Source organism: Varanus komodoensis, unplaced genomic scaffold (assembly GCF_004798865.1).
Source record: "Varanus komodoensis strain SLA01 unplaced genomic scaffold, ASM479886v1 scaffold77, whole genome shotgun sequence".
In the NCBI taxonomy this organism is placed as follows: domain Eukaryota; kingdom Metazoa; phylum Chordata; class Lepidosauria; order Squamata; family Varanidae; genus Varanus; species Varanus komodoensis.
In genome coordinates this window covers 2539173-2553752 of record NW_025336442.1, presented here as the reverse complement: position 1 = coordinate 2553752, position 14580 = coordinate 2539173, and the positions used below count along the sequence as shown (strand labels likewise).

General features: G+C 54.3%; 1 protein-coding gene across 4 annotated transcripts in view; it reads left to right on the top strand.

Moving 5' to 3' along the window:
* Positions 1-14580, top strand: part of SCAI (suppressor of cancer cell invasion) — a 71736-nt gene that overhangs the window by 42513 nt on the left and 14643 nt on the right. For 3 of the 4 annotated variants that reach the window (XM_044453076.1, XM_044453078.1, XM_044453081.1), the window contains 11 exons: positions 1343-1438; positions 2699-2785; positions 3719-3817; positions 4679-4811; positions 5142-5240; positions 6100-6252; positions 6789-6890; positions 7108-7209; positions 8900-8978; positions 12946-13045; positions 13588-13669. In XM_044453076.1, the coding sequence (XP_044309011.1) occupies positions 1343-1438; positions 2699-2785; positions 3719-3817; positions 4679-4811; positions 5142-5240; positions 6100-6252; positions 6789-6890; positions 7108-7209; positions 8900-8978; positions 12946-13045; positions 13588-13669 (1132 nt within the window). The remainder of the gene's footprint in view (positions 1-1342; positions 1439-2698; positions 2786-3718; positions 3818-4678; positions 4812-5141; positions 5241-6099; positions 6253-6788; positions 6891-7107; positions 7210-8899; positions 8979-12945; positions 13046-13587; positions 13670-14580) is intronic. The other variant, XM_044453077.1, reaches the window with a different exon arrangement.

Sequence of the window (14580 nt, the reverse complement as noted above, 5' to 3'; positions counted from 1 at the left end):
GAAAGGCAAGCACATAGGCACAGCGGGTTGTGACACTTGTGGTGAGAGAGGAGGAGGCGGCAGGAGAGGCTTTCACTCCCTTTTGTTCTCCATTTGTGGATCGGGAGGCCTTGTTGATCTATTGAAAAGTCTCACACATCTAAAATGAAGCAGGTTTTGTTTCGGGAGACTTCCAGCCCCATGAGTGACCTTTACACCTCCTATTGCATCCCAGAATGGATCAGAATGTGCCACTTCTTAAAAACAGGGAGAAATGGGGAGGGGACTGCTTTCTGAGAGAGACACACAGCGGCTGCGAGGGGGCTGGTGTTCAGTTATCAGCAGTCGGGAACCTTTGCCAATATATGTATCACCGGCTGATTGTTCGGTGTCTTTCCTTCTTCCTATCCCATGTTGCTGCCTGTAACCTTCCAAACGTAGAGGCTTGCAGGCAAGAGGAGGGTGGTGGCCGTGGAGGCCTCTGTGTGCCCCGTGGTCTCCGAAGAACTTCAGGGGGCCACTTCAGTTGTCCGAATGTTTTTCCCTCCTCGCACGGCAACGAGGCTGAGTCCCCACTGTGCTTCTTCAGCACCTTATTGCTCTCTTTGCCACATCCGAAGATGAGCCGCTGTCTTCAGAGAGGCAACCCACCTGGGGGAAAAGCAGCTACAAGGCCTCAGCTGTGAGTGTGGAGCAGGGCACCTTTGAAGTCAAACAGTCCCTGCTCCGACCACAGACCGTTTCCCCCAAGGGCAAGACCTGGACTTTGACCTATCCTATGGCTCCTCAGGATAGTTTTCTAAGGTAGAAGACGCCCACACCCACCCTCTCGGAAGGCTACCTGCGTGAGAAGTGCATGATGCATAGCAAGGCACTCAGCTCAGTTTATTTCTCTGCATGCCATATGTGCCGCTCTGTATTCCGGGATGAAAGTTTCAGAGCAGTAAACAGTGGAAGCTAGAGCAATTAAGTGGAGAACCCAGTCAATAAGACCATGACTGGTGAGTTCAGGAGGGCTTCTTGACATAAAGGTTTTCAGGAGGCGCCAAATCCAAGAGCGTGTTGGGGCCGCCTGGCCTCCAGAAGCAAGGACCTCAAGGGAAAGGGCCAGCACATGGAAGGCTCTTCTCCTAGTGGACCCTTCTTGCCATGGGTGGAGCCCTGCAGAACTGCCAGGAGCCACCAAGCCAAGGCCACAGTGGCACCAGACCGCTACGGGAGAAAGCGCTGCCATCATAACCCAGGCGCCCACCTGCTGAGATCACCGGCTTGCACCCGGGCTCTCCGTGCCTGATGCAGCGGGCCCCTCCTTTTACTGCTGTGGCTTGTAATACTTGCTTCCTTCCATTCTGATTCCTTGCAGAGACTTGCCTCAGTATGGCCAGAAGCAGTGGCAGTCATATTTTGGGAGGACGTTTGACGTCTACACCAAGCTCTGGAAGTTTCAGCAGCAGCACCGGTACGAGGCAAGCCCGCGTGGGCAAGCAGCTCCACCTTGCGACAGTGGGCGGTCTCTTCCTGGGGTGCACGGAGCAGATCCTTGCTCACCAGTGCTGGGCGGCTGGGGAAGGGGTGGCGGTGGCTTGCCCTCTTCGGCCACCCTCAGACCAGCGCAGGGTTGCTGGGACCGAGGAGGAGAAGAGCCTCGGGGCAGCCAGGGTGCTGCAGGTGTCCGTGCCCCGTGCTCCTGATGACCAACCACTGGATGGCTTTCCTGGTTGTGTGCCATTAGAGCTCCCTTCTGAAAGGAGATCGCCTTTCCCAAGGCTTAGTAACTGCCAGGAGGAGCGTTGAGCTAAAGCTTGGCAGCTTTCCAAGCCACTGGAATGCAGCCCTCAAGAGTGTCTCCAAAGTGAGTTTTGGGCCATGGCTGAAAGGCTCTGCAGTGAGCACGGTCCATTCATCCTGCTCAAGGAATCCTTCCTTGGGTGCAGAATGATGGCTGATGAGGAAGAACAGGCAGTCCCCACTTGGTCGCACTAGAACCCAGCAGGGACCTCCCATGAAGCCGATGGTGGGCGGTTCAGGATGGATTAACATAGAAACAAAGCCTACCGGGCCATCTAGTCTGACCCCCGGCTCCAGCCGGCTCCGCTCACGACATGCCCACCATGTGCCTGTCCAGCCTATCCTTGAACCCCTCACCAGTGGGGCCTCAACGACCTCTCGTGGAAGCCCATTCCACACCCTCAGGATCCTGACTGTCAGGAAGTGCTTCCTGGCATCCAAACTGAGCCTTGGCTCCCTGAGCTTTGCTCCGTTGGAGCGCGTTCTGCCTTCCTCTGCAGGGGAGAACAGGTCTCTCCCCACCTCCGTGTGACATCCCCTCACATACCTGCATGTCGCCAACAGATCCCCTCTGAGTCTCCTCTTCTCCAGGCTGAAGAGACCCAGTTCCCTCAGTCTTGCCTCATACGGCTTCCCCTGCAAACCGGCCACCACCCTTGTGGTCCTTCACTTTAAAGGAAAGTCTTCGCATCCTGCGAAGTTAAAGGATGCTCCATGGGGTGGGTCAGCCCAGTTGGGTGTTCTTGCTTCCTGAGACTTTGTGTCCCTTAGCCTCATCCCAGCTGGGGCTCCACTAGTGAGAAATAGAGACTGCCATGGTTGAATCCCAGACATTAAGGAAAAAACTGGGCCTGGTATAGCATCCTCTGTGGAAAGTACAGGATGTGACCCGCTCTCTCCTTTTTCTTTCTTGGTGGGGCAAAACCGGAAGGCAAGTTCTTGACAATCGGTATGGGCTGAAGCGTTGGCAAATCGGCGAGATCGCTTCCAAGATCGGGCAGCTTTACTACCACTATTAGTAAGTGGCTTTTCCCCAGCCTTGACCCTCAGCTCGTGAGTTACAAACTGGGGTTCCTGCTCACATTGCCACTGCAGTTCAGTATTTGATATTCAGAGGTGTTATGCTGGAGCACACAGGTGGGAGGGTGGTGTTGCCCGCACGTCCTGCCTGTGGGTTTCCCAGAGGCATCAGGTAGGCTCCTGTGAGACCAGGAAACTGGGCCACAGTGCCAGCAATGTTGGGCATGACCCCTGCGGGGGCCGTCCTGTGGCTCTTGCTTCTCTCCCACTGCGTGGTTGCAGCCGTGGCATCTGCCGATCTTCCTTCTCAGCCTCGCCACAGCCGGCCCAGGCAAGGAGGCTGAAGCCGGAAAGAGGAGGAGCCAGTCCAGGGGGCACCAGCCAGGTGTGGGCCTTGAACCGGTGCCCCGCTGTGCCTTGATGCTGGCTTGCTGGCCTAGGCAGGCCTCAACAAACATGGCTGCTGTTGCTCCTCCACTTTGAGATAGCCCAATAACTGGTGTTTCTTGGGTGATTTACAATGAATTTGAAACCACAGAATGCCAAAGGTAAATAATGACAAAAGTGGCCCATGGTAAAACCAACATGAAACTTGCCAGAATGAGGTACAAACAGCGCAGTATATAAAAACAGCAGAAAATTAAAACAGTGGAAATATATGAAAATGCTAAAACTAGTTCTTACAATGCCTGGGAGAGCAAAAAGCTCCAAGAAGGCCCCAGCTCAAGCGCCAGGTCAGTCTCTCTAAGGTGAGCGCTCCACAGATGGGCGCCACTGCTGGAGAGACAGGCCTGTTGCTCCGTGGCAGAACAGCTCAGTGCAGTGTCAGGTGCCCTGTGGTGGGATGGGGAGCCCCTCGCCTTGACCTGGGCGGAGACGAGCGGCATGTGCCAGTGCAGCAGAGTCCTGAGCCCGCCTCTTCCTTTCGCAGTCTTCGCACATCTGAAACCAGTTACCTGAACGAAGCCTTCTCCTTCTACTCAGCTATCCGTCAGAGGTCCTACTACTCCCAAGTCAACAAAGAAGACAGGTCAGGCCATGCCTCCCTCTTGCAAGCTCTGCAATTTCTTGAAAGCCAGCGAGTGCTGCGTCTTAAACCTCGAGAATCTGTCGGTGGTGGGTAGCAGCCCTCGGCTACGTCGGCATTGCACACCCCGCAGCAGGAAATCCTGCTCCATTGTTTTAGAGAGCTTCAGCAAAGAGGAAGACTCCAAGTAATACCAACTCCCTCTTAGGTTGTTCACCAGGTTCCTTTTATCCTCCTGCCTGTCAATTTAGAGTTGCCCGCAGGAAGTAGGAGCACAAGAACCCACTTTACCTGGGTCAGACTTCCTGTCCACATAGCCTGGTGCCACGGATTCTGACTGCCATGGAGTCCCTGGGTGCCTGGACAGGGAGAGATTTTCCACCACTGGCTTGTTCTGCAGGCCATTGGCTCAGCAGTGCAGCCCTTGATTGGATGCAGAGGGGGCCAGGTTGGATCCCTGGCAGCATCTCCAGGGTGGGCGGGAAACATCCCTGCCTGGAACCCTGGAGAGCCTTTGCTGCCAGCCGGTGATGACATGGCTGGGCTAGGAGGGCCCTAGGCCTGACTCTGGACACAGCAGTTCCCTCTGTGCCCCTGCGGTTTGATCTTTTTAAACAGGGGCAGTGAGGGATTGAACCCGGGACTCTTGGCATGCACAGCATGCCTCTCTTGTTGGCTGGACAGCTGTGCAGGCGGGTAACAGAAAGGCCTGTGGACTTCTCAAGTGACTGGCCCTCCCAAGCGCCAGGGACTGAACAGACATGGGGGGTTAGACTTTTCCTGTGGTTCAAATCACGGCACAGTAGTGCAGGAGCCATGATTTCCTCCTCAACAGGTCTTCTTTCTCTTCCCCCTGCTGAATAGTTCTCCATCTTCTCCTGCTCGCTTTCCCTTTCCCAGGCCTGAACTGGTAGTTAAGAAACTCCGCTATTATGCACGGTTCATCGTTGTTTGCCTTTTGCTCAACAAAATGGATGTCGTCAAGGACCTTGTGAAGGTACACCAGCTTCCTATCAGTTATTTGGTTTTATTTCTATTCTTGTGTTGCTGCTGGCTTATTTGATTGATTGAGTTGATGCAGGGCCTGCTTTTCTGCCAAAAAATGGCACTCACTGAATCTCTTCTCCTTCCTATTAATCATGGATGTGTAGTATTGCGTACTGTTGTGTTACTAATTACTCCTGGACAGTATTGCATCTGTAAGTTGCGTCAGGACTGCTTTCTGTTTTTGGGGAAGTGATACATTCCTTTAGTAGTCCAAACGCTGTGCAAAGTTCTTTTACGTGCTCAAAGCTGGACTGATTTTCTTTGCTGTTGCTCACTGCAGGAATTGTCAGAAGAGATTGAAGATTACACACACCGCTTCAACACGGAGGACCAGGTGGAATGGAACCTGGTCCTCCAAGAGGTGGCAGCCTTCATCGAGGTACAGATGAGAGCCCACGACAGTTTATTTTCCTTTGACAAGTGCCCTGCACTGGTCAGGGTACAGTCTGGGATAATCCCAACCCGCCCAACCAAAAGAGCTACCGTTGTCTTCAGTTCCTTTGAGCTGTTTTTATGGGGAACTCTCTGCAGAGCACACCAGTTCCCCTGGCTGGATGATTTGTGGGTGGCTTATGAGGCTGAATAATGAGGCTTCAGGCTTATGATCTGAAGGACATGACATAAAAGGAAAGGGGGTTGGGAGGGAGGAGGGGAAAAAGAAGCAAACCTCCAGTATCAGTTCTTAGTTTCACAGTTTTCATGGGTGTTCCTTCTGACCATGAAGGGCAAAACAAGCCCCCTGCAGCTGCTCCCACTCTAAATGCTAAATGGGGATAGGCTGGTCTTCCCACTTAGCCTGGTTTTTATCCTGGGAGGCAACCTCCCAGCAGCCTTTGGTTCCCTGTCCGGTGGAGGAGAGTCTGCAGTCTCAGGAAACTGGCTTGTGGTGAAAGGAAAATTCCCTTGCCATTTGGCTCATGCAGCTGATCCTCCTGCTGCAGCGAAGCTTCTGAAAGCAAATGGCATGTCAGTGAGGTTAATTGGGGGGCAGAATCCCGAATAAAGCTGGTGGTTGCTTTGATGGTGCCTTTGGCATTCCTCTGCTCCACTTACCCAGCTTAGTGCATCAGCTGGATTTACAGAAAGGGGGCCTGGAAGATGCACAGGCACCAGCCCAGTCTTTGGCTGAATATCTGCTTTCGAGCTAGCCATAGGTTTGACCTGGGCTGAGCCATTCTCATCAGGGTCTCTCACAGTAGAGACACGAGGCTCACTCTCCGGATTGGCTGTCTTTGTAGGCAGACCCCGTGATGATCCTGAACGATGACAACACCGTCGTGATCCTCTCCAACCGCCTCTCCGACATGGGCGCCCCCCTGCTGGAGCAGGGCATGATCGTGGGGCAGCTGACTCTTGCCGACGCCCTGATTATCGGCAACTGCAACAATCAGGTGGGGTCCCCCGGAGAACCCTTGTGTCCAGTGTCACCGAGGATCAGCAGGTTTTTGGTACGGGTGCAGGGGAATTGCTGGAGGCTCCAGAGCCCATCCCCAGTCCAGTATCCCGTTTCCTTGCAGGTGGCCACCGCTCTTCTCTCCCCACCCACTTTTCTGCGACCCCTTGCAGGCATTTGGAGGTTTCCCAGCTCCCCCGCCCCACTTCTGAAAGGTTGAAATGCCTCTCCCAAGGCTGAGGTTTTGGCAGTAAGGGCCTTGTGTTACAATGGCACTATTCTCAGCTTTGCACCTCTTTGAGGGGAGCAGCGTGTCCCAAACCCAGCCATCACTGCAGTGCAACCTCCAGAGCTTCCCTGGAAAGGAATTTGACCCTCAGGCTAATGGAAGGTCGATACTCCTGCAGAGTTATCCCTTTTTAACGTGGCAGCAGTTTGCACGAGCGCTCACAGCACTGTCTGAAAATTCCAGATGTGACCCTTGACCCCAGAATTGGAGACACCTCACTAAGATTGCCATGGCTTCTCTCCCAGGTGAAATTCAGTGAGCTGACAATCGATATGTTCCGGATGCTGCAGGCGCTGGAGAGGGAGCCAATGAATTTAGCATCTCAAATGAACAAGCCCGGGTTGCAGGCAAGTTTCTTGCTCCATATTTTCACTCATCAGCTTAGCAATTGACACTTCTTGTGCTGGGGAAATGTGAAGCCAATAGTTTTTCCCTCCTTCCAAGTTCCACCTGGGCTGATGTGTAATGCTCGAGAAAGCCATGCTCTGATGAATAATTTGGTCTCTCCCTTTTTCAGTGCAAACTGCAAGAGTTGGTTTAGGAACCTGTTTTTATCTCATGCAGGAGACGACTGAAAAGCCGGCAAGGAGGGAAAATCCCCATAAGTATTTGCTGTACAAGCCAACCTTCAGCCAGCTGTACACCTTCCTGGCTGCATCCTTTAAGGTGTGTGCAAAGCTTCCACGCGAGGGTTTGGGGGATGCCTCTTAGCGGGGCAGAACCTCCCACTGCACGTCTGCCAAGTTCAGCTGCAAGTGAGCAGGGCCGGCCCTGCCTTGAGGCACAGAACCACGGAATAGCAGAGTTGGAAGGGGCCGGAAGGCCCTCGGATCCAACCCCCTGCTCAGTGCAGGACACCAAGTCACACCCTCCCTCTCAGACGGCTGTCCAGTTGCTTCTTGGGTGCCTCCAGTGGGGGAGAGCCCACCCCTCCCCAGGCGCTTGGCTCCCCTGTCGTACTGCTCTGACAGTCCGGGAATGTCAACAATCAGCATGGCTTGGAGGAGGCAGTGGAGGGTTGGAGGGGAGAGCTCTGCGTCCCCTGGACTGGACTGCCGTCCTCCCGTTCAGTGCGGGACATTGCCTTCTCGTTGTGCTGGAAAAGGACTCGTTGCTGCTCTGCTTAGCTTCTGTGCACAGACGGTCCTGTTCTTTGCCTCAGGTGGGAAAAAGTCCTTACAAATGAGCGCTAGGGCCGTGAACAAATCAAAATACTGCTTGTGCTACAGATGCGGCCATGTCTGTATAGTAAAGGCCAATCTAGGATGAGGGGGACGAGAATAGCACACCCTTCAGCTCCCTGGCCCCGCCCCCCAAGGAGGGTCAGAAGAGAAGCAGCCGCGCCTGGAATTCACCTGTGGCCCGTGAGCACCGCTAGCTGTGGAGGCCAGTGGTCTTTCTGGTCGCATGCCAGGCACCGCCCCCTTCCTGACGTTCATTTCATTTCCTCAGGTTTTCCATTCTTACTTTTGATTGAGACACTAGCTTGCTGCAAAGCCAACTGCCACCCGCCAGCCCCATGCTTGTTTTTGCTTCCGTTTCAGCAGGTTTGCTTTTGGGGGGTTTTAACCACCTACGCACATTGTGGCAGCCGTGGGTGAAGCAATGAGTGCCAGCCATTTTGTGACCGTGCCTGTGGCACTCTCAAAATTCTAAGCCAAAGAGGTTGGCTTTGGACTCCAGGTTCCACAGCAGCCACCCAGCTGCCTGTGAGAAAGCAGCACATCCATGGTCCCCAGCAGCAGGTCTCCAAAGATGTTCTGCTGCTCGTATGGCAGGTGGCAGGTGGGCATCAGGACTGCAAGCCACAGACAGTTGTGCCCCCCACATGTTATTCTTGATGCAAATACGCAAGACGAAAATCAGTCTGCCACTCCATGCAGTCACACATAAACCCCTGGACTGGAAGGAGTGCCTGCTTCCGTAAGGCTGGGCCCAGTCGCTGTGTCCCTCTTCAGAGGTTCTTCTGCAGCTGCTGCCCACGAGAGTGTCGCCAGGAGGTCACGGGCCCTCCCTGCAGTGGTCCCCGGTCTGCAGAATGCCTTTCCCAGGGAGATCTGCCTGGTGCCCTCACTGTCTACAGCTAGATGCCAGCTTTCTCTCCCCACAGAGGTGTAATCTTTGATCTGTTGTTCTGACTGATTCTGCTGTCAGCTTAATATTTTAAATACCTGTTTAACATTACCTTTTCTTTGGCCATTTTGAAATCGCTGTGTCTTGGGGGGTTTATGCTTGTAAACCACCCTGAAGGCTTTTGCCAGCTGGGTAGTATGTACACTTAACTGATGCACAGGTAAATAACCCCTGCCCTCCACCCTCCTTTACCCCCTTTTTTCTCCCCCTGTCAACATTTCAGGAGCTACCGGCAAATAGCGTCCTTCTGATCTACCTGTCGGCCACTGGCGTGTTCCCTTCAGGTCGTTCGGATAGTGAAGGTACAAATAAAGGAATGCCCCTGTCATGAGCAGGGCTTGAATTCTCTTTCTGGCAGGAGGGGCCTCTGGAAGTGTTCCTTCAAAGGATAAGCTGCTCCCCCCACTGCTTCCCGCAGTGGGTCGGCCCCTTTTGGCGGGCATGGCAGTGGAGTGCCCCATGCGCCTCTGGGCTTGCTTCTCGAGTCCGTCTTGGGCCACACCAGAAGACTTCCGGGCATCGGAGGCATTAGGCCTGGTTCAGACACGTCCCGCCGGGGTGCGACAGTGCTGGGCCGGGGGCTCTGCTGCCCAGGCTCCCCAGATGGCCATGCAGCCCTCCCACCTTCGCCCCAGTCAGTGGTTGCTAAATGCTCCTTGACTTCCAGGCAGGCGGGGGGGGGGGTGGGTTCTTCCATTTTGGAGGGCTGAATGCCTTTCCTCGGGCTTAGTTATGGGCAGGTTGAAGCTGTTTCAGGCACAATCCTAAATGGCTTAAAGCTGGGACATGCCCGGCTGGGAAAAGGTAGGACCTTTTCCTGCTAAACATGCATAGGACTGTGGCCAGATTTATTTCTTATACTTCTTTATATCCCACCATTCAAGGTAACTGCCCTCTGAAGGTAGCATGTAATGACAGGTCTGCCATCCACATTGACTCAGATCAGGTGACACACCAGCCGATGCTCAAGGAGCAAGGGCGGGTCGAACGGAGCTTGTCAGTGAACCTTGGGTCACTGCAGGACGTCGCTAACAGTGTCGTCCAGACCTAGCTGCACCAACAGGCCATGATTTAACCACAGACGACCCATGAAGTCATCACGTTCCATGCAAAATAGAGAAGAAACATGTTGGGGGAAACGGTCTGGGCTTGTGTGTTCCAAGGCCTTATGCAGGACACACAGCATTATGCCCTAATTAGTGCCCCGATCCTAATTAGCTTGCTGGCCAAAGCCAAAACCCTCAGGCCTGCTCAAGTAATAGCAGAGGTGATCATGAATCTGGTTAGTGTCTGAACTGTGCCTTAGGTGTCAGAAATTCTGAATGCTTCTGGAATTCTCCTGGCCTCCCCAGTCTTGTCTGTTTGTTTTTCTATACAGCTTGACCCCAAAGATCCCATGCCAAGACTAGCATGGCCAGAGAGGGCTGTGCTTGGAAACAGAGGTGGTGGTGATGCTTTCCTGTTTAGCGATCATGACAATTCAAGCCCTTGTCATGACTTTGGTGACTCCCCCCCCTCCCCTCCCCACCCCCCTCCCCCCATGTGTAACCAACCTGGCAAAAAGTACTGGGATGCGGTTGCTGTGTGTCTTCAAACAGCCCTTTCCTTCCCTCTCCTTCCCTCATGAAAATCCATTAAAATTGGCTGATATTGAATGACTGGATCCCACCCCCGAAACAGAAATTAATTGGTTCTCACAGTAGCACATTTGCATTCAGCAAAGTAACTCCCTCCAAGTTAATATCACATCCACTTAAGACTTGCATTCCTTTATCAAATGCATGCCTGTTTCATCTTCCTTGCATGATTCATAGTCCTTGCCAGGGATTTATGCTGGGGCCTGGTGGGTGGCTTAAAAAACCTGTAACCGAAAACGAAAGGTTTACAGGGTTTTTTAAAGAACACAGCAGCTTTGGCGGCAGCTGCAAAGTGCGCTCGGTACCAGGTTTGTTGTTGCTCTTTCAGTCGCTTGTGTGTTCTGCCTGGGGGTGCTGCATGAGCCCTTCTCAAGTGCCCGCCTCTGTCCTTGGGAGAGTCTTCTAGAGTTCTCACTCCTTTGCCAGTTCCAGGTGGGGTGTGAACCCAAGGCCAGGGTCTCCAGGGCGCCCACAGACAGCTCTTTTGGCACCCGCCAGTTGCAGGAGCGTGTCCCTCAGCCTGCTCTGCTCTCTTGGCTTCAGTGGGGTGGAAAACTGGGATGGAAATTCAACGGGCAAACAGGCCTGCCCCTTTGCGGCATGCCACTCTGGCCCACTGAGGGAGCGGTCACCCTGAGCGCAGGCCGCCCCTCCCAGGGCAGCTTGCAGAGATGAATCACTCGACTGTCCCTGACCGCAGGCTTGCAGCTGAAGGATGCAGCACGAAAGGAAATGTGATTCAGAGGGAGGAGAGAAAGGCAAAACTCAGACACCAAGCTCTTGGCTCTTACGGAAGTTCTTTCTGGCAGCGGGTGGGAAACAAGCCACTGCAGCCATTCCTTTTCAGCCGATCTACGAGGCCAGCTTGGCTTCTGCCTTGCTCTTTCCAGAGACCGGGGGTGCAGCATCCCATAGGCTCTTGTTCCCCCGCCAACAAAGCGGGGCAGAGCCTGCGCTCCCAGGGAGTGCTGTGTTGGGGCTGTGTGTTCCTTTTGGCAGGGAGGGGCAAGGCAAGCCTGGAGCTGCCTGCCCCTTTGGAGATCACTTGCACGTTTCCGGTGGCTTGCTGGATGATGCCACTGTGAGACCACAGGTGTTGGCTACCTGTTGATCATTCCCCATGTGATTTTGTGTCTCACGTCCCCAGAGGCTGTTGCTAGGCGTTCACTTGGGTGCCTGCTGCGGCTGAGCTCTTACCCACATTTGGGCACATAAACTTTATCTCTAGGGTCAATTCAAAGACCACGTTTGTGGCTGTGAAAAATGGCTAAAGTGACGCATTGGCATATTTAGGAAACAACCAGCTTCTTAAGTCCACCCTCAGTCGATGGCAAGTGTTAATCCTTGCGTTTCAGTCTTGGGAGTAAGTGCCATCGAGCCCCTGCTAGATCCAACATGGAAGACGAGCTCAGCAACAAGACTCGATGGAACGTTGGCAGGGTCATGCAGATAAGTGCACATCCAGTTGGAAAATGGCATTGTGGGAAAGGAATGAATCCCAGAAGAAAGCCATTAGTCAGTCCTGTAATTGAGATCAACAAATACATCTTTCCCACACCGCTTTTTCGGAGCTTTCCAAAGCACACTCCGGGCTCTCTTCCCTCTGTGACAGTTCGGTGGAGGTGGAGGTGGAGGTGGGTGGCAATTCTGCAAAGGCTCTAGATGGCTCCTCCCCGTGGTGCATTCTGGCTCTCGAATGGACTGATTCCGCAGTGGCATGGGTGTCAGATCTTGGTGTGTTGATCCTTCTGGTGTGAAATAAACACGGTTTCACTTACAGAGGCTTCTAATGTCATGGACAAAACGGCTTTTCAGGGCCTGGCCCAGCCATCCAAGTCCAGCTCAGGCGGCCATTTCTATCCAGTCTGTTGGAGCGCTTCCAAATTTCAATCAAGGCACAATCAATGACATAGCAGAGGTGTAGAATATCACACCTGGAGGGCCAAATCCGGCCCTGTGAGATTTCCCAGGTGGCCCTTCTCCCTTTCCCTCCACCACCATTGGGTGGTTCCCCAGCTTTGGTGCCATTATTTCTCCATCCGAAAGACAGGAATGAATTTCCTAGGGTTGCAGTCCAGTGGGGAAGAGCCATCAGCGGCTTCTCCCATTTGAGCATGAGCTAACTCGGTGTGAGATACCTGTCGTGGCTCAGCTCTTACTTAACTGAGCGTGCAACTTTTATCCTCAGTGCTGGTTCTTGGCTTGGTGCTGAGTTCCAGCAGTGCTGGCTTCAGGTTTCTGGGTGCCCTCCATGGTCCTCCGCTCCTTCCCACCATGCCATCTGGCCACTCTTGCTAAAACAGGCCCTGCCTCTTGCCTTTGGACCCGCCCAGCCCTGGAATGCAACCCCCGGCATCATCTCCAGGATGGAATTCGGCCCTCCTGTGGAAGGAGATTCTGCATCCCTGTTCCATGAATTTGTCGAGGGCTTTGGCTTCCCTGGGCGGAAAGCAGTGCAGAAGGGGAGCGGGCACCTGGCTCTGCTCCAGTCATTCAGCTCATACTCTGCAGACGCTTGCAAATTCTGCCTGTCTCCCCGATTGGGGTGGCTGCCTCGCACTCCGTGTTTGTTTCCTTTCCATCCTCGCCAGGTAGCTGCTATTCACCCTCTCTCCTGTTTTGCCTTCTGCAGGTCCCTATGATTTCGGGGGTGTCCTGACAAACAGCAACCGGGACATTATAAATGGGGACAGCATCCACAAGAGGAACCAGTCCTACAAGGAGATGCACTGGTGAGTAGCCCGTTCCGCTGCCTCCGGGCGTTCCCGTGCGGCAGCCAGGGAGACTGCTGTGCCCCTTTCTCCTCCTTTTGGCACCCACCAGCCTTCCTGCCCCCTCCTGATTTTTAGCTTATTTCATATCATACTTTTGAATCCGTTATTTTTAATGGACAACGCAACACAAAAGGAAAAGGGATTTGGAGGGAGGGGGCGAGGGAGGGAGGGAGCAGCAGCTCCCAGGCACCAGTTCGGAGCTTCACAATAAATCAGAAGGGGTGGGGAAGAGGTTCCTGGGTTATGCTAGGTTGGAAGGCGCCCTTAAGGCAGCCAGCTGGACGGTCTGCCTAGCGTTTCTGGGGGCAGCGTGCGTGATCCAGACAGGAGGCGCCGCAGTTCAAAAGCGCCACGCCTTCCATCCTCCCAGTGCCTGGTGCTTTCCGATGTGGCCTCGCCCCTGAGGAGAGGGCAGTGGTCGATTGGGAGGGGGTGCCGAGCAGCAGGCCGCCTTTCCCTGCTCGGGACACCCTCTGAAGGCTGCCTGCCCTCCCTTTCAGCCTGCATCCTGGCGATCTCTACCCTTTCACAAGGAAGCCGCTGTTCATCATCGTGGACTCCTCCAACAGTGTGGCCTACAAGGTAGGGGCTTCCGCAGGTGCTGGTGTCGCGGGAGGCTCCTCTGAATGCTCTTGCCTCTGCCGCCGCCCCTCCGCGGCGGCCGAAGCGGCAGGAGCAGTGGCCGTACCTGCCGTGATGCGGCACTTCGCGAGGGCCTTCCAGGTCACGGGAGCCGGTGTGTAGTGGGAGGCATGCTGGACCGGGGCGGGGAGATCCGGGCTCCGATCCCCACTCGGCCGGGGAGCCCACTGGGCGGCTTTGGCCCAGTCACTGGCGCGCAGCCTAACCCACCTCGCAGGGCTGTTGTGAGGATAAAAGGGAAAGGACTTTGGGTTCATTGGGTGCGCTTTGTGAGCGCACCTGTGCCAAGCCTGCCCCCAGAACTGGAGTCAGGCTGAATTCCGAACGCCCAGAGCACAGTGCGGTGTTGCATAACGTGGTGCTGTGCTAACCCGCGGAGGACAGCGCCCTCTTTGGAGAGACCCAGCCGCTGAAACCCGAGCGTGTGTGGCCCCGTCAGCTCTTCTGCCTCGGTTCAACCAGCCCTGGGGGTGTCTTGCTGGTGTTACATCCAGCAGCTCTGGCATGCTGCTTTTCCCTTGTGCAGAAATGCCCTGTTTCTGAACTGGCCTTCATCTGCATCCATCCACTTCCTGAATCTGCCTTAGGGCTTAGTGCTTAGTCAGCACTCTGGTTCAGAAGGGGAAATAAAGGGAGGAGAGAAGAGCTGGGGATGAATATTACTCTGATTGGACCAGCTGGTTTCTAATATGTTAACAAGCTTGGTAGGAATTAACTTAATGAATCTTAGTGAAATTGGCACATTTGGAAAGAGTTGCCATCTTGAGTTCTGGATGGAAACCAGGAAAAGCCTGCTGCTGCTGCAGTTCACACTCTTTCCTCTCCTCCATCCCTTTGCCCCCCCCCCCCCC